The sequence below is a fragment of the Colletotrichum karsti genome, assembly GCF_011947395.1.
Source record: "Colletotrichum karsti strain CkLH20 chromosome Unknown Scaffold26, whole genome shotgun sequence".
Taxonomy (NCBI): domain Eukaryota; kingdom Fungi; phylum Ascomycota; class Sordariomycetes; order Glomerellales; family Glomerellaceae; genus Colletotrichum; species Colletotrichum karsti.
In genome coordinates, this window is record NW_024065926.1 from 555,380 (window position 1) to 573,557 (window position 18,178).

Below are 18,178 nucleotides of genomic sequence, written 5' to 3' on the forward strand. Positions count from 1 at the left end.
AACGTAGTGTTGGGTGAGCGTCCTGGCTCCGCCGGTGAGCGCTCACGCTCACCTTATCAAACGCTCGCTGCGTTATCTCAACGTGACCTGTACTATAGTTCTTCCGTTCCGAGCTGTCCCTGTGTTCCCGTGACCCTGCATACAAAGGTGACGTTCTAACCGCCCAGTAATTATCCTTGTTGACCCTACAGGGCCTAGACGATGTTGCTGTTGCTGACTTATACATTGTTGGAGAATTCCGAGGGAAATACGGGCTCGTTTAGGCTGAGCAATCGTGTTCTGATTCGCTCCATGGTTATGGCGGTTTGAGTCCCTCTCTCAGGGTTAACCAAGCAATTGATGATACATGTACCCGCGCAACCTCAGTTTCAATCACCCTGGGCGACAAGTACAACACCCAACGACGAAAACCGATCAGAAATTATTTTCGTACATACGACCGGGACGAAAGACATATATTGAGAGCTCTGCTATAACTATTCTTACGCAGTGTAAGTTGGTCAGCGCTTTCAAGGAACCATTGGTAACGTGATGAATATTTGGTCCTTCGGAATTTGCATTCTTTTTCTCATTTCAATTTCAGACAACATAGTTCTGATTTGAATAGTCTCTCGGGATATACACGCTGTTTTAATGACAGGGTCATTAAACAATACGAGAGCTTTCTTTCTCCGGCCGAATTATGTTTAGAGCTTGAGAAATCCTTCGGAAAATCCAGAAAATGACCAAGAACATAATACAATGCTCTTATTATTATCTTGGTTTTTTTAAGTGCAAAACAGGATATCGTTGAAAGGGATCAAACCCGGACAAAGCACAAGTGATTTGTTGATGGACCATGAGTGAAAGGGGATGACAGGCCAAGCGGTTCAAGCCAGGGAAGGCGTGTGAGTTTCTTTGTAGAAGCTCGAAAACATAAATCTTTAGGGACTTAGATATGACATGTTCTCATACACTGGAAGATACATGCATGAAGATGAGTCATGCTATATATACCGTTAGAAGATAAAACAGCCACCAACTACAAGATTTCGCTCTCTATTTCAATATCCATCAAATCAAGTTTCTCAATATCAGACATTATCTCAACTCACCAAACTTTCAATCCGCACATCTCACAAATCACATTCCACCAATCCTAATCTAGACGAAGATGTGTCACCTCGCAAAGGCAAACTGCAAGACCTGCCATGAGACTCAAACCGTTACCGTCCAGCCGACTCCATCTCGTGCACGACCCAACGCAATCAGTTACATCACGAACGAGTTCCACCTGCCTTGCGAAACCTCCCAGAGCACTGGCAATGAGTGTGGCTGGGTGAATACCAAGCGGTTCACGACAACGGTCCCTAAAGACCTCTGCAAGCAATGCCAATCTTATCAGGGCGGAATCAACTACCGTGACTGGCTTGAGCAGGATATCCAGCGAAGGGAGAATCTGCTGGCCTACATCCAGTTTCAGAAGACTACGGCAACGAAGGCCTGGTGGAGAGTTTGCTTGTGCTGAAAACACGTATGGCCCCAGCGTGTATGACAACGTTTCTTCACATCAAAATTGCGAACAAATTGACGGTGTGCCCTCAATAAAGTCATGATTGATACATGTAACTCTCGGCTTCAAAGGTTTGCTTGCATTCCTCTTATATAGAACAAAACTCGGAAGTCTACTTTGGTTCTTCACCCTCAATAACGATGTAAGGGATGCCCATTTGATCACAATGCGAACAGCCACTTCACTTTAGTGGTTTAATTAGAAGGAAAGATGTAAATCATTATTAAAAACTATGAATTCCTGTATAATTACCCGCTATCTTGCGTACGTAACTCAAACTTCAATCAAACTTGAATCACCATGTAACGCCTATTCCATTCATGTCCACCAGTTCGTATATCTGGAAGCCCTCGACCCACAGATTGTTTTCAAACAATGTACTCTAGTTGGAAGAGACCACGCCGCTGTCTTGGGTGGTGAGAGTGTAACCGTAGCTCTGAGAGACGGAGTAGTAGTCAGAGCCTCTGTACTGCCCAACGTTGGTGCTGTAACTCTTGTCCCAAGCCTTGGTGTACAATGAGCAGTAAGTTCCCTGGGGAACGTTGTTCTCGCTCAAGACGAAAGAGTTGAAGAAGTTGCAAGCATCGTAGGTTCCATCTTGTCTGGGGTGGTCGTGGTCGTACTGGGTTGTAGCCTGGCAAGCAGCGGCACACTGAGCAGGGTCGTAAGGTCCAGGGAAGAACTTGACACCGATGTAGGAGTTGGGAGCCTGGATAGAGCCGCCGAAAGGAGCAGGGCCAGTGAAGCCAGACTGCGAAGCTGGAGGAGCATTCTTGATGTAGCCTGTGGAATTGTTAGTGCTTGATCACTCAAGCCGCAGGAGACCTTGTCAAAACTTGCCGTTTGATCCTCTAATGCCAACGTGGAAATCGTTTCTCCATTGCCCGACGTTGGTCGCGGAAGACGAAGTGACCTGAAGACCCCAAAGAGTGCACTTGTAGTTGGTAGTGCTTGGCGGGTTGGTGCAAGAGTTGCTCGGGGTGTATGCAGGGTTTCTCTCCATGAAAACGTTGAATCCGTAGCACACAGGAGCAGCATCACAGTACTTGATGTTGTCAGTATTCGCTGCTTTTGGGACAATGAATAGCCCATACCTGTTGGCACTTGATTGTATCGAAGGCCTGAAGAGTGTAGAGACCTTGGTAACCGGGACCCTCGACAGAGCCCGCAAGGTCTTGGAAGGATTGGGTGTATCCCTGAGGAGTGGCCGCGTTGTTGGCAATAGCGTCGTACTGGGCATCTGACATGAATTGGTCGTAGCTGTCGGGCGAGGAGACGGGTCCGGCTCCCTGTGGCTCAGTCTGCGTGCATCCGGTCAAGTCGCGGGCCTTGATGGTTGAATTCGCAGCCTGTACGGGGTTTACGAGAGCATCCTTGGCAGCATTGGCCTTGACCTGTGCGGCGTTGTACGTTGGCTTCTCGGAGGTAGCTCCAACTGCCGGGCCGACCTTGACCGGCTTGGGTGCCGCCTGTAGTACAGGTCAGATTATTTGAAAGATAGAAAATGGCTTTGAATCTTACATCAAAAGCGCTGAGGTCGATACCCGTCTGAGCTGAGGCGGCGCGAATGACAACTGGATTGGCGCTGGAAACGCCGGCCACGGCAGCGAGAATAAGTGCGGAACGCATCTTGAAACCCTCGTAGTAAGCAGAGAAGTAAACAAGCAAAAACAAGCGACGAATTGTCTGGAGTTGAGGAGAATCTGTCAAGTTGAAACGGTTGCGGATGATTGAGATGGTTGTGCCTGAAACTGTGGATGATGAAAGGGCTTATATGTCAGATCCTACCGCTACAATGATTTGTTGAGTTGACAATAGTGTGCAAAATAATCACATTGAAGTCTCCATGCCAACATTCTCACACCGAAACTGTGAAATGGCCTAGACCATGTGTAGTTCAGCTTCTTCAGCCACCGGAGGCGCCGCGCGCTGTTGATGATACTAAACTAACCGTCCTCGTCCAAGCATCCGCGAAAGCGATCCTAGCTCACGGCACATCGGCCTTTATTCCCTTCTAGTCCCTCATGCCAGCCTCATCCGCGATTCGATTGTATTTCGGCGTTCTCATTGGGACTTATCTGTCAGCGTCATTGAAAATGTAGCACGCCAAAGTCCAGAGACACTGGACGCTGCATGCAATCGTGAGTAACGATGCAAAATCAGTGTTAAATCGCAAACTTTTGAATGGCATTGACGTCCTGAAATTGAAACAACCTTCGGTGAGCTAGCCCAATCAGTATTATGTCCCGTAGCCAAGCTCGAAGACGTCCACTAGTCGTAGAGGTTCCTTATCTTCGGGATCGTTCCAGCTGCTTGGGACGGCCAGGCTGCCGAATTTCCTCGCGGTCAATGAGACGCGAAGCTGTCGAACACACGTGGCCCATGGCCCCCACGCTCGGGCGAGCATCGGAGAGGGCCCGTGGCTCTCAACGGCAACACAATCTGACCATGAGCACACTCAAGAAACGGGGCAGCTCTTTCTGCTTGAACTATCGTCAATAGTTGCTCTCAATTCGCAACTAGCAGCCGGGTCAGACCACGGATTCGTATACACATTAACCTTGTCTGGAATTAGCGCGGCGCTGAGTGCAGGGCTCTTCAAGTGAAAGGCCTCTTTTTCGTATTGGCCCATGTCAGTGCGGCTGAACTGCAGCACTGACGATGTTATCAGGTTCGAGGCGTGGATGCTGTGTTGGTTTCCGCCCAAAGTAGCGGTCAGAACATGCACTCGGCATCTATCAACAGGAATCACAAAAGCCGATACTGAGCCAGCACGTGGATGAATTTTCGGCACCCGTCAATGCTCTCAGGCTTTTATCAACAGCTGGCGCGGAAAACTTTTGATGGACGCTAGAAGACGATGTGCCTGTGCACTCTGAGCCTCCGAGGGTGAAGCTCAAGGGGTTTGACCGGGACAAAAATAACATAACAATCCGCAAACCACAGGTCAACTCATGCCACCATTTATTGCACACAAGAGATAAAGACAGATAGGAGAAGTTTCGAAATGTCGACTAAGTCTTCGAGCACAGCTTTCACCTTCTCTCGGGATCAATGCGACACTACTTCTCGGCTCCACGAACCTTCACTCTGACGGTCATATTATCCACTGGTCGGGCTGTGACTTGTCGTGTCTGCAACAGATGCGTCAGTATTTCGTGCTACTTGAAACACAATCAGCAGCTAGACTCACGTTGTACAACTCTGTGTTTGACCGGTGTTGTCCCTTCTCGTTGATTATAGGCTTCCCTTGCGGTCCTAGTGTTGCCTCTCCTAATCCCACTTTCTCGAAGTCGTACTTGCCAACAACGCTGGCCAAGATCACCCTTGCCTCGATGTTGGCCAACTCCTGACCAATACAGTTGCGCGGTCCTCTCTCAAACGGTCTCCATGCCGTAGCAGGAATCCCATTCTCACCTGCCTTGCCAATACCAGCTTTCTCGTCGTCATTTGTCGCCATGGAGGTGTCAGTATTCCCAAGCCAACGCTCCGGGACGAAGTCATCCTTGGTGCTTCCGAAGACGTTCGCGTCGCGCTGAATAATTGTTGCACAATTGTACAGCACCATTCCTTCCGCGCAGAGACTGGTACCATCTTGAAGATGAACGTAGAAGTTTGATCCTGGGGGACACAGCCGCGCAGAACCAGCCGGGGGGTACAGACGGAGAATCTCTTTAATGACAGCCGAGGTGTACGTCATCTTCCGAGTGATTTCTTCGCCCTTGGATAGCAATGCCTTGCGGACAGCTTCCGGGCTCAGGTCAGGGCCGAAGAGGCTTTCTAGCTCAGCTCGGAGCGTTCTCATTGCCCGAGGTGTTCGTGAAAGTTCGTAAAACGCCCATTGCAAAAGGATGCTGGTCGTGTCATGTCCTGCAAAGAGGAATGTCTTGAGCTGATCTTTCGTGCCGTCGATAATCTCCTGGGTGAGAGCATCAGTGTCGCGGAGGCTCAATGCCAAAATGCTTCGACTGGAGAAACCCCTATCTTGTTTCACATCATTGAACTTTCGCCGGATAACATCCATCAAGAAGTCGTCGAGCTTTTTGGCGAGAAGCGTTCGCCGCCGATTGAGCAACAGGTTCTCACACCACTTGAGTATCCCGCTTTTCTCTCTGTAAGAAAAGATGAACTCTTTGTAGGTCCTGATGAATTCGCCTTGTTGCTCCTCCGGAAGCTGGGCTCCTAGATCGACGTCCATGGTTACGGAACCTATAAGCCCATAATGATCAGCTATTTCCCTCGCCATCGTGTTGTTAAGGCGACAAGCTTTGAACAGTCTTAGTACTTACCTATGATGTCGAAGGTGAGATTGGTACAAAGCCGCTCTAACTCAAAGACTTCGCCCGTTTTGGCAAGTCTGTCAAGTTTGGCAATAAAGGTCTGCGTATTTTCCAGAATTACTGGCATCAGGCTCATCAAATGCTGAGGTGCAAAGCCGGGGTTGAAATGTTTTCTCATGTCCTTCCATCCGGGGCCCTAACATAACATGCATGAGAAGTTGAAGCCGGGGAAGAATTAGGACAAGCCCAAGGGTAAACTCACATTTGCCAGCACAATCGATGTCTCTCCTACTAACGGCGTGAGATATTTCATTGTATCTGACTTTGGAGTGCTGTAGGGCCACGTTTTCGACTGTCTCGCGACCTGCTCTGCTACGTCGTGGCTCCGGATGACAAGTATCGGGCGACTAACAGGACGTAGATCAAGGAAAACAACTGGAGGGTTTCCCAGAGACTCGCACATGTCCCCGAGTGCATGATCTAAAGGAAGTTACTAAATCAGGCTTGATTACATTTCCAACAGCATGTTGATGTTCAACATGGGCAAAGAGAGTGTTACCAAGCTGACTCCCCTTTTCGCCGCGCCTTTGATGGAATTCGTTGGTTATCTTCAGATGACCCCATATTAACGATGGTTTCACCTGAGGGTAGCGTGCGAATTGCTTGAAACGCCGGTAGTAAAGAGCCGAATATAAGTATAGTAGAAGAGCTGACAGCGCTGCAAGCGCAACGACATGAGTATTGCTGAACATGCTTGAATATTCAGGAGGACTGTTCGCGGGCTCAAAATCTCCCAAGGAGATGGTTACAAAACACCTCTCCGTACGATGCAGGCAGATGTCGGCTATAATAAAGAAGCAACTGGTGGGCAGCGGAAGCCAGTACCTCTGTTTCAGCTGGTGCATGGTTATGCCTTCTAACTTGACCAAACACAAACCCGTTAGGCGGGCAACGCATTCCGATTCGAGTAAAACGATTCGCTGCTTCCAGACAAACTAGAAATATGCATTATCAATGCAGATGGTGATCTACATAGTTCACCTCGTCATCGAGACATGAGCAGGGAGAGTGTGTCTCACTCATGATCTAGAGGTTCGGGGAAAACACGACATCTTATTGGATGTGAACTCTTTTAACCGTTGACTGAACGCGCACCACTTCGGCGTCTAACAGTATAACATCTCGGATCCTAGTCCGGGTCGCAAGCCGAGCTGAGCCAAGCGTATCTGTCAGAACCTTGGGGGCGGGAAGGATGGCGGCTCATCCCCCTTCTCACCTCATCGGGCCACTCCGTTGTAACCCCCCTGACGAACCGCATCATGGGTTCCAAGACATTTTACCGTCACCAACATGTATGTATGCATCATGGCGCGGGGTAGCCTGGACGCTTTCTGCGCAAGAATGCCAGCTAGCAGAAACTCGGCGCAGCCAACTTCTCCAAACTTCGGCCGAAAGGTCGCTAACCGAAAAACACGAATACGGTTCGCGTGGTTGAACCCGGTCAATCGAACACGAGCTTCTCTGGCCTAGACAGATACGCTCAATACCTACCCCAGTGTTGGTCGTTGGTCGATCGTTCTGGTACAACGGGGTTGTTTAAAGGCCGATGAATTAATCTGCGAAACAGTCTGTCGCGAAAAACGTCGTACTCGTACCCTCCCGCTCAACAAGTAGTTGAACTGAGTTGACTCTCACCTCGAGAGGACATCGCATTGGATTGTACATGAGGTTTATTTGCGTTAGTACGACTACCTCGCACTATGAAACTTGAGGTTAGGAAACCCGAACCCGTGCAGTCCCCTGGCTTCTCCAAGCCTCGGATCCACGTTGTAGCGGTAGCATGTCCAAGTAGATGATATTGATCAGTAGAAGATTCACTTCGAAGGCGAGTACGACTACCGGCTTGAAAGGGGTTGAAGCATCAGCTCGATGTTTCCTTGGAGTGAGCTCATTATGGTTTGGATGCATTCAAGTGTAAGCTATGATTCCTCTATGAAGGCAATGAACGACAAGTACCAACGAATCCTCTAGCAGTCATATTAAGCCGTTTTTCGTGTGCTTCAAAAAGATTAACAGTAAAAGAGACGCCTCACCTCTTAATGTTCACTAAGTCCTGGGCATGTGCAGCTAGGTGTCTCTATACTTTCTCATTTAGCAACGAGAATGCTTGATTTGAGTTTTCGTAGCAATGAGAATGCGTTCGGTGTCTTTCTTTGAAGCTGTATTGAGCCTCAAATAGCTGGCCCGTACAATCTTTTTACTCTCATATATCGAGACATGTTCAAGTCATATCTACTGGGAAAACGCTGTTTAAATTGAAAGTATACGAAGCTTGTTGAGGGTGTATCTTTGAAACTCAAGGACAAGTCCGATTATCCTATACATTGTGAAGGCCTTTCTCTCGGATTGATTGTCATGTATATCCACTGGTTCCAGTAGAAAGCGGATATTTATATATCTGCTTTCTGATGCGGTATGAATACTTCCACAGGTGAACAGGTTGGTGGGCGTCAAAACAAAGTGGTTTTATGACGTCGCCAGATAGAAAATAGCAGATGCTTACTTGGGAAAGAGGGCTGGGCCCATCATGTGGAAGCAACCTAGAGGGCTCATTAGAGGATACCTACCCATATGTTCTCATGCTTGCTACACGCCATCTTTTCTTTTTAAGTAGTAGCTAACTGATCTTTCGAGATTACATGAGTTCGGTGATGCAAGCCTTGTTCTGGACTAGGGTCTGGTAATATTGATGAGTTCTCGTATCTTTCTGGGACTGGTCATTCACATTCACTTGAAGACGAACATATCCCGTATTTCCTATTACAAAGCGGCAACGTGACTGGACGCCCTTCTACCGGTATGGTTGCATGTGCGCTTTTGGTAGCGCCAAGGTTCGATTAATTAACCAACCAACCGGCTATCACCTTTGTGCTTACTGCCCCATTAGAGAAGGATTCAACATGCTCAAACTAACTCAATATTAATGACTACACCAGCTTTCTGATGTTGAATATTTACTTGGGGCGAGTAGCTACTGTACTGAGGATACATTAAGAGCGGCTTGCGCTGTGAGGATCCTCACAGTTCATGTACCACATCACGACTCTTTTCTCACCATGGCGGCACCAGCATGTGTGCCAACGACATTCGGCAATGCTTCCCTCTTCGGTGCTGAGGTTCTTTCTTTGGAGACTACCCTCGTGACCAATTGTAGCGCTTCCGTTCCTTTCGCTGACCGGTTCACTCAGCCCTCGATTGAGGTGGATAACGTAAGCTTCTGTAATATCACGATAACTTATATGCACCTAGGATAAGGAGACTCGATCATTTTTGAAGCTTGGCTTCCGTTAGACGGATGGAATGGGCGCCTGTAAGCCGTTGGAGGCGCTGGATGGGTAGTGGGGCGGTCTTCTCCTGCATATAGCGCTATGGCTGGGGCAGTAGCTGATGGCTATGCGATAATTACGACCGATGCTGGGCTTGGAGACGCACCTGATGCTAGTTCCTGGGCGCTTCTTAGTCCCGGTAATGTGAACCTTTACGGCCTTTAGAATCTCGCATTGGTTTCACTAGAAGACGAGGTAAGTGTTGTGAAAAGGAGCAGCAGAATCCCTCGTACTGAGTGAAATCGCAGGCCATATTAGGAAAGTCTGTGATTAGAGCTTACTACGGTTGTGGCCCTGACTTTTCCTACTGGAATGGGTGTTCTCAAGGCGGCAGACAAGGACTTATGCTCGCTCAACGTTATCCCACATCTTACGACGGCATTGCGGCGGGCGCGCCGGGTATTCAGTGGACTGATTTCTTCCCAAGTATGCTTTGGCCCCAGCAATTCATGAATATTCTAGGCGAGTATCCTCACTCGTGCGAGCTACAAGCCATAACGACGGCCACGATTTCGGCCTGCGACGAGCTTGATGGCATCGTCGACGGCATCATCAGCGCGGTCGATGACTGTCTGAACAGCTTCGATCCTTTCAGCCTGATTGGAAATTCCATCAACTGCTCTGAAGCTCCCATAATCACGAGCTCAGCTGCGGCTGTTGTCAACGCAACATGGCAAGGCATGCGCAATTCGAAAGGGTTCCAGACGTGGTTTGGTCTCGATCCAGGCACCGATTTAGCCGTTGGTGTCGCAGCAACAAAATGCACCGCAGGTTCCTGTACTGGTGTTCCTCTGCAAATTGCTGCACAGTGGTTATCATTTTTTGTAGCTGGGAAAGCCGAGCTTGACCTGTCAAACTTGAGCCACATTGAGTTTGACTGGTTAGCTCATCAAGGACGGCAGCAATACAGATCCATTATTGGCACCGATGACGCAGATTTGTCAGCCTTTCGCGATGCTGGAGGGAAGCTCGTTACTTTTCATGGCCATGTAAGTGTCTTTGATCCATTACTCTGTCAATTATCGCATAAGGAAGAGTGGGTGCTGATGTCTTGCGTAGCTTGATCAATTGCTCCCGCCGAAAGGTACCACCAACTACTATAACAAAGTCTCGGCTCTCACACCAGATGTTCATGATTTCTTCCGCCACTTTGAGGTGCCCGGGTTGGGTCATTGTGCTGGAGGGCCAAGTGGGAACCCAACGAGCCTTTTCGACCAGCTTCGTGCATGGGTAGAGAATGGAACCGCGCCGGATCAGCTGCCGGTTAAGATCACCGATCTTGAAGGGGCCGAACAGAATCGAATACTGTGCCCATACCCACAAAAGGCCGGTTTTGATAAGGGCTGCGGTGAGCCGGCCGAAGCCCGATGTTGGACGTGTGGCTAGAGATTCACGAACTAGACCTGCCTGTAGTGCTATTTCGAAACGCGATCAAATACCGTCGATCACTAAAATAACTCGATGTCTCTATTTGGCGTTTGGAAATTGGCTTACGCTGACAGAGACATATGAAATAGTTGAGCTATCGTGCTTACAATTCATTAATACCTAGATGAATCTCATACATGGTCTCTCAACTCATTCCTTGTTGATAATCCAAACCTTAGACTTAGACGTATTCCCTGGCAACTTGTACTAGTAAGAGGATGGCACAACTGCAAGTCTTCCACCGTCCGTGATAAGAACGTTACCGTTGGTGTACGCTCCTGCCCTGCTGACCAGATACAACACCGCACCCACCATATCCTCGATATCCCCAGCTCTCTCCTCTGGAATTGTAGACTTCGGCCACCCGGACTCCTTGTGTTGCTCGACAGTGGCCGTCGTCATCTCACTAGGATAGAAACCAGGAGCGATGACGTTGGCCCTGATGTTGAACGGCACCAGAACGGTTGAAAGCTGCTTGAACATGTGGACGACCGCTGACTTGGACGCACCGTACGCAAAACCCATGGGCTGGCGGTTGAATGCACCAACACTGCTGGTTGCGATGACTTGGCTCCTCTGCTTAAAGTTGCTTCGCTTGTTTCCCTCGTCCAGGAGTTCAAGGAAAGCGGCTACGGTGAAGAAGACACCGGTGGCGTTGACCGCGAAGGTCTCGGTGAAGTCCTTGGGATCCCAGTTCCAGACAAAGTCCCGATACTGAGAGATCGAAGGATTGGCAGGTATACCCTTCAGAGCAGGCCCGCCAATTCCGGAGTTTGCAATGACGACGTTGACATAACCATGCGCCGACTTGATCTGCTCGACAGCCTTTTCGAGGTCTGATTTCGATGTGACGTCGCCCTGAATGGTACGAATATTGCCGTGCTTCTAAAACGGAGAAACACGTGAGTCAACATCTTTAACTCCTACCACATTTCCACCACTCACGCCCACATCCATCTCGCTCATCGTATGGGAATATGACAGTATCGGGATACAGACGTACCGCAGTGCCTGCAGCGTTCTCAAGGGCCTCCTTTCTCCGACCAATGATGTATACGATAGCCCCGTTGGCTTCCAGTCCCTGGGCAATCATAAGACCGATGCCTACGGGAGTGATTTAGCAAATTTCTTTGATTATGTCGATGACGTATGTGTGAAGGATGGATGATGACATACCTGTTCCTCCGCCGGTCACCACAACGACGAGGTCCTTTACGCTGAATAGATCAGCTGCTTGGAGTGATGCTGAAGCCATTGCGATGAATTGGATTGTCAAAACGTTTATTCAGGTATAGGGAAGACTGCGATACTGAAGTTGACAAGCTGATGCTGTTGGGTTGAAGTCGGTTAGCGGCATCGATTATGGTGGCTTTTAAATGGTCATCACTCGGCGGGGTTAAAACGGGCCCGCACGAACTATGGCGACATCCGACATGTAGCTCGTTCATTATGTTGCAGGCAATGCTGACGAATGGCGGTGATGTTCGGGGCTTGTATGCACCTTATCTGCAGACTAACCCCGAAGTTCGGATGTTCTCCAACCTGACTGGGCAACCCAGCACTGAAGTTTGTCTCAGCCGCCTGAACGTCCGGGAACCCAGTGATCAGGTGACAACATGTGTAACCATTCAAAGGCTCAATGGCGGTGAGTCGAGATTTACGAATGACTCTCTGTTGAACAAGAGACTAAAGGTACAGCGTTGCAAGAAGGGTTGTGGAGATATTACGTTTACCTCAGAAAACAGATCTCCGTTGAACATATGAAATCTTGCAACAGACACCCCAGTAAGCCTACAGCTAAGACATTTAGAGTATGTTGGCATCGTCGGGGTTGTTCAACCAGGCCTCCACAGCAACACCTTCTCGAGGCACGAATCTTGCCTGAAACCCTTTGGGTGTCGCAACGAAAGACAGCCCTTGCAGCCCTTTGAGAGGGTCGATTTCTTCAGAAGTTGTTCCATCTGCAGGAAGTATTTGAAAACGGGCGATAAGATGCAAGAATGCGGTGTAAAGTGCGTTGTGGGCTAGATGTGACGCGACACACATGCGTCCACCAATGCCAAAGGCGAACTGGTGGGCATATTGATTAGACGCATTGGGTAGCCAACGCTCAGGGACAAAGACATCGGGATCGCTGAACACATCTGGGTCTTGTGGCACATTAGATGATATCTCAACCATAAGGCACTTAGCACTTACCTCTGTTGCAGGCCCAACTGTTAAGGAACACGAGAGTATTAGGTGGGATGGTGGCGGAACCCCAGACGACGTCGGAATAGGTAGCTTTCGGTAAGGCCAACTTCAGGGCAACGAAATACCGAGAGACCTCCTTCGTCAATGCATCAATGTACTCGATCTTGGTTGAGGCATAGGCATTCGAAGGTTTCTGGAGCACTCCTGCATCTCTAATGGCGATATATGCTTTATCTTGGATATCCGGACGATGAGCCAGAAGAAGAATGGCCCAGGCCAACGTCGGTTGGTTTGAATCTGCCCCCTTCGAGATATCAGTATCAAGGGTTTGTTCGTGCCTTCTCAATCCTCAAACTTTTCTCGGCGCTCCGAGCAACGTGAAAAGACTTACAGCCATCATGCTCAAACTAACGCTGATCAACTCCTCGCGGGTCAGAATGGCCGATTCAGGATCTTTCAACACCGTCCCCTGAATACAAGGTTTGTCCTCGCCCCTTTCCACTTCCATTTTCAGCTTTTCCAGAAGAGTATCATTGTATAACAGTCGTCGTTTGCCGATGTCAGATGCATGGTTTTTTGGGTTCTTGCGGAGGCGCAAAGTTTGTGCGATAGGCTCCCAATACCGAAGCAGGGGGATGTAGTTAGCATAATTCTTCCCTGTATCGCGAAACTTGGATATCTCTGATTCGACATAGATGATTTCAGCCAATAAAGGGTCTTCTTTTAGGGACTTGACCTTAGAAACCCGAGTGCCGTAATTCAACGTCAAGCTGAGATTGAGAGAAAAACGCCGGACCGCAGGGCGGAAGTCGATTTTCTCTGAACCATCTCGACATTCCGAGAAAAGATTCTTGAGAAACTCTCTCGCCTCAAGATTCAGAATCGGAGCGTAGCTCTCTACACGAGGCTTGTTGAGCGCGCCAGCGGCAAGCTTGCGACGGTTCTTGCAAGATTCGTCCCAAGGGCTGGTGCCAATACTGGTAACGGCCTTGCTGACTTGCTTGTGGAAGACATAGAACATTGGCCGGGAGTTCGTGGCGTGCCGCTGACCGAGAAAAAGCTGTTTTGCAGAATCGACCGAATTCACCACGACGCCTGTGGTGTTGCCCAGCTGGATTTGGAAGACAGGACCGTATGCTTTCGCCCATTTTCTGTACGTCTCCGCCGGTACCTCATTGGGATGCTTTCATTCGGTCAGATGCAATTCTTCATCTCGAAGAGTTCGAGCAATACCTGGAAAAGGTTTCCGACCATTGGCCAGCCTCTTGGCCCGGGAAGATTCTTGATACGGCCTCGATATCGAACGATCTCATTTTGTATCAGATAGATCAGAAGCAATAGTGTAAAAGCCGTAATCAAGTATTTGCTAGCTCTGAGAATGTAGTTCAGAACCTGAAGCCAGAACGTGACATTTGATACTGTCATCGTGAAATTGCCGTCACAAAATCTACGAACATGGTAGAGCAAGTGAATGAGAATAGCATGAATAGCAAGTGAGAAAAGTAGAAATAGCACCAGCTAGCCTTGAAGCACGCATATCACTTCACTCAAAACCGCTGCTGCCATCGACCCCGCCATGTCGCCATCTTCCTTCGGAGCTCGCCAACAATGCATGTATTGCACCAAGATAGCCAGTGCAGGAACTCGATCAGGCATGCTTAGAAATCATCTGGCTTTAGAAGATATCTCTCACTACCGAAACATAGCGTATTTCACTTTCTGGACTCTCAAATAAGGCAGTCTCTTGCTCCTCACCCACCTCAATGAGTACAACTTACTGTGACTTGGTTAACCGAGATCCTGGCGAGGCCACCGACTGAGAAGCTGATGGTTGATCACGCAATATGGTGACACAATGACGGGCTTAGAAGTTCCGAGGGCCTGCGTTTACTGGGTTAGACGATTACTCATAGACGGCCGGTCTATTTCCGAAGCATGCTGGAATTCAAATGTAACCTATAGAAAATCAGTCACTCTGTCATCAGTGCAGCTATCCGATGCGTTGCAGCAATATCAGCTCTCCGTCAGCTTGCGGTCCGAATGATTTGAGACAACCTGGCAGCGCGACCCTTCTTCTTGCCATCAAAGCCCCTAAACTCGAAGTTCGCTAGCAACTGATGCTGTGCAACCTTCTTCTGGCTTGCCGGTTATTGGGTGGGAATTCGCTTTCCATTAGGAGAACTGTTTGCTCGAGTCGACATCTTCGTGGACGCTAGACTGGCACGATGAAGACATCAACCATTTGAGAGGGAGCACTTGCCTTATAAAGAGCTGTCTTGATCTCATGCGCTGAGTTATTGAAAGTCACACTTACACCTTCGTGGGTCACGCGCCGTCTTCAGCGTATCCGGCGTAATTGGCGTAATCTTCTCCCTTGTCTCTCAGATAGAATGGAGAGGTTCATTCCGATAACAACCAAGTTCAGAAGGGCAGAGAGAGCTGTTCAGAGTCTTTGAGGCATGCGTTCTCCAGAAGGGGAATCTGTCCGCGATCATGTGGGGAAATTGTTGTCTAAGCATAAGCTTTACTTCACCCCTTTTCCCGGGTCAACAGGCCAGCCGTGCACACGCTGGTAAGCAACATGATAGCTTTTATGCCCCACTGCTCTGTCTGGGGCGAACATGGGGAAGATGGACATATCTATATCGATGTTCTGGCTGTTCTTGGTTTTACGTAAGTTCGTTATCTGTACTGATGGTGATTCCTCCGCTCCTCGGCCCTCTTCCAGAGGCCCCTGTGGCTTGCCTCCAACATGCACCTGTGCTGGGGTTCCCACCATTCTAAGTCTTGCGCTTGTATACAGGAAACAACATCTAGGTCACCGGAGTGTAATGCTCGGTTCTTGAACAATCCGCTTCAATCTCTACAAGCTATAATGTGCTCTAAACCGTGCCTGAATTATCAGCGCAAGACCACACTGCCGATCCTCCTGACTTGTTGTAATCATCAATGATGCCCATGATTGCGCTGTATGTTCCCGCGATCATCAGAAAGGTCCCAGAGACGATTACAAAAAGGCTCCAAGCCACCATGAGTCGCCACCTCATCGTCGGATGTGCTTTGCCCTTGCCCCAGTTGTCGTACAGCCACATGCAACCCATCGGTTGGAATGACATGAAAGTACCCAAAAGAGCGCCAACAAGTGAGATTAGACTGTTGAAAACCGGAATACCGCTAGCAACCAGGTATGCTACCAAAGTCACACCAGATGTTGACCCAAGCCAAGTCAACCAATGAATAGCACTGTTGGCCGTGAGATGCTTCGAACCGCGGAGGATTCTTACAAATACGTGCTTGCTAGCCAGCTGAGAACTTCAGTCAGTATGCTTCAGATTGAACAAAGTTGATTCCGTGTTCTTACATGAGTAACGAGAGTTGAAGATACGAGCAGGCCAGCAATACCAAGGCCATAAGCTACTTTCTTCACCAACGGGCCTGCGGATCCAAGCGCAGGCGAGGACACATACGAGCCACAATAGTAGTACACTACCACGCCTACTGCAACGTAGACAGCAGTAACCACACTTTGACAGAGAAGCAGTGCGCGGGTGTAATAGCGCGGATCGCGCATCTCTGCAGCGATCGGAAAGAAGGCCCCGGTACCAGCGTATGAGAAAACTATCGAGGAGATCGACGCAATAGCTTTTGTGAAGCTCGGATTGTTGATGATCTTAAAGTCGGACACGAAATCCCCAGTCTGGGGCGCTGCAGCAGGACGGTCTTGGAGACCCACGGCGATCGTGACGGTGAAAACTATCTCGTATGTTATGATGGCGACTCATGCTAGCGGGTGTTGGAGGACTTACCTGCAACCATGATACTTGCGACACCAATCCATGCAAGCCAACTCATACGCCCGAGAGTCCTGATGCTGGCGAGAGAGAGACTAGCGATGGCGGCGACGGCAACAAAGATCGCAGTGCAAGCACCGTGATGCGACACAGCATTCAAGGCGGTAGACACCCCTATCATGGCAGAGCTGGCCGTGAAAGTAAAGACTTTTATTGTTGTTAGAGAAGCTCCCAGTTCGACCTGTTTGTTCAACTTACACAAGACGAAGAACGCGCCAAAGACCTCCCGTCCAATGCGGCCGAACAGAAGCTCTCCCACATCGTCCATGCCATATACCTGCGGATGGCGCAGCTTGAAAACGCCAACCATATAATCTGACCACGTGGTGATGGCAGCGATGCTACACAGAATAATGACGCCTGGGACGATTCCCAGGACATCAAAAATGGACGGCATGGAGAGAACGCCGAGACCAATCTGAGTCTTCATCATCAGGACTGATGTCCCTAGCCATCCCACCTAGGATATGTCAACACTTGTTCCTCCATCCAAAACTGGTATCGTTGGGGGCTGCTGACATTACGATAGTTTGGTCCATCGGCTGTAATGGTACCGAAGACGGCGTCGTGGGTCACCGAGTTGTCCTCGAGAACCTGTCCGAGGTTGGACGCCACTGGGGCCATCTCGTGGGTGTCGTCGCCGTATTTTGATGATTTCGCCATGTTGTCCATTGCGGAGAGTTAGAGAGAGGGTCTGGAAAGAGGAAGACGCTAGATACTTGAAGCCAAGCCAGGGCGTCAAAGCCACTGTTATATGTCTCTCGAAACCTCTTGATAACGATGGTAGACGGTCTTGCCACCTATGTGGATGATACCACGCGTGGTTTTGCGGGGGTTGTTCCTGGCACATCCCCGGACATTCGGCACTGATCTGACCAACACCATGAAGAATGCGGCTAGGAGGCCATCTTGCGAACTTGCATGGAGTCCCATGTATAGCATGACTAGCTGCTCAACAGACAGGTTCTACGGATGTCTCGCGGTTATCAACTTGCTCAAATTCGCCTGTCCAGCGGCCAGAAGCACAAGTCCTCATTTCAGCGCTTGTTCATGATGTCTTGGCATGATAGCAGCTGGCATCCCTATCATCATGACCCCCGCACAACGGCGTCCTGCGGACCACCGAGCCCACACCAGTCCGGGGAAGTGGGACAGGGTGCACGTTCCCCAGAATGCAACCCGTCGCGGAGGACTTCCTAGTTCATAGAGGCTCTCGACAAGACATTCCCAAAGCATGCAGCACAAATTCCCTCTCCATGATGTTGGTGGAAGCTCACCATAGCCTTCAGCCTCTGCGGGAGGCCCAAGGGTCTTCTTCTGGGAAGCTATTTTTTTGAGCAAGCTTCGGCGAGCAAAGATATCTAGTACACCTAAAGACTAAAGCAAGATATGAACACGCCTTATCCCGAGTCGTTGAAAGAGATTAGCTATCAATATCGACTAATTTCTTCGACTAGCTCTCCTGCGAGTGGTTTCGGACGCTTCACT

The 18,178-nt window shown here is 49.3% G+C and overlaps 3 protein-coding genes across 3 annotated transcripts; all 3 read right to left on the reverse strand.

The window, feature by feature from the left end:
• Positions 1-1,934: 1,934 nt before the first annotated feature.
• CkaCkLH20_08097 (cytochrome p450) lies at positions 1,935-5,750 on the reverse strand (the record flags this gene model as incomplete). The annotated part of the gene is made up of 5 exons (XM_038890812.1): positions 1,935-2,335; positions 2,474-2,597; positions 2,647-3,021; positions 3,074-3,238; positions 4,746-5,750. The coding sequence occupies 5 exons, from the start codon at positions 5,748-5,750 to the stop codon at positions 1,935-1,937; spliced, it is 2,070 nt and encodes a 689-aa protein (XP_038743995.1).
• Positions 5,751-10,853: 5,103 nt separating this feature from the next.
• Positions 10,854-11,901, reverse strand: CkaCkLH20_08098 (short chain dehydrogenase reductase; the record flags this gene model as incomplete). The annotated part of the gene is made up of 3 exons (XM_038890813.1): positions 10,854-11,531; positions 11,650-11,750; positions 11,823-11,901. 3 exons carry the CDS (start codon positions 11,899-11,901, stop codon positions 10,854-10,856), a joined length of 858 nt encoding a protein of 285 aa, XP_038743996.1.
• Positions 11,902-12,452: 551 nt separating this feature from the next.
• Positions 12,453-17,362, reverse strand: CkaCkLH20_08099 (uncharacterized protein; the record flags this gene model as incomplete). Its single annotated transcript, XM_038890814.1, has 8 exons — positions 12,453-12,796; positions 12,846-13,143; positions 13,231-14,022; positions 15,758-16,144; positions 16,201-16,592; positions 16,646-16,837; positions 16,889-17,150; positions 17,210-17,362. 8 exons carry the CDS (start codon positions 17,360-17,362, stop codon positions 12,453-12,455), a joined length of 2,820 nt encoding a protein of 939 aa, XP_038743997.1.
• Between the last annotated feature and the right edge of the window lie 816 nt (positions 17,363-18,178).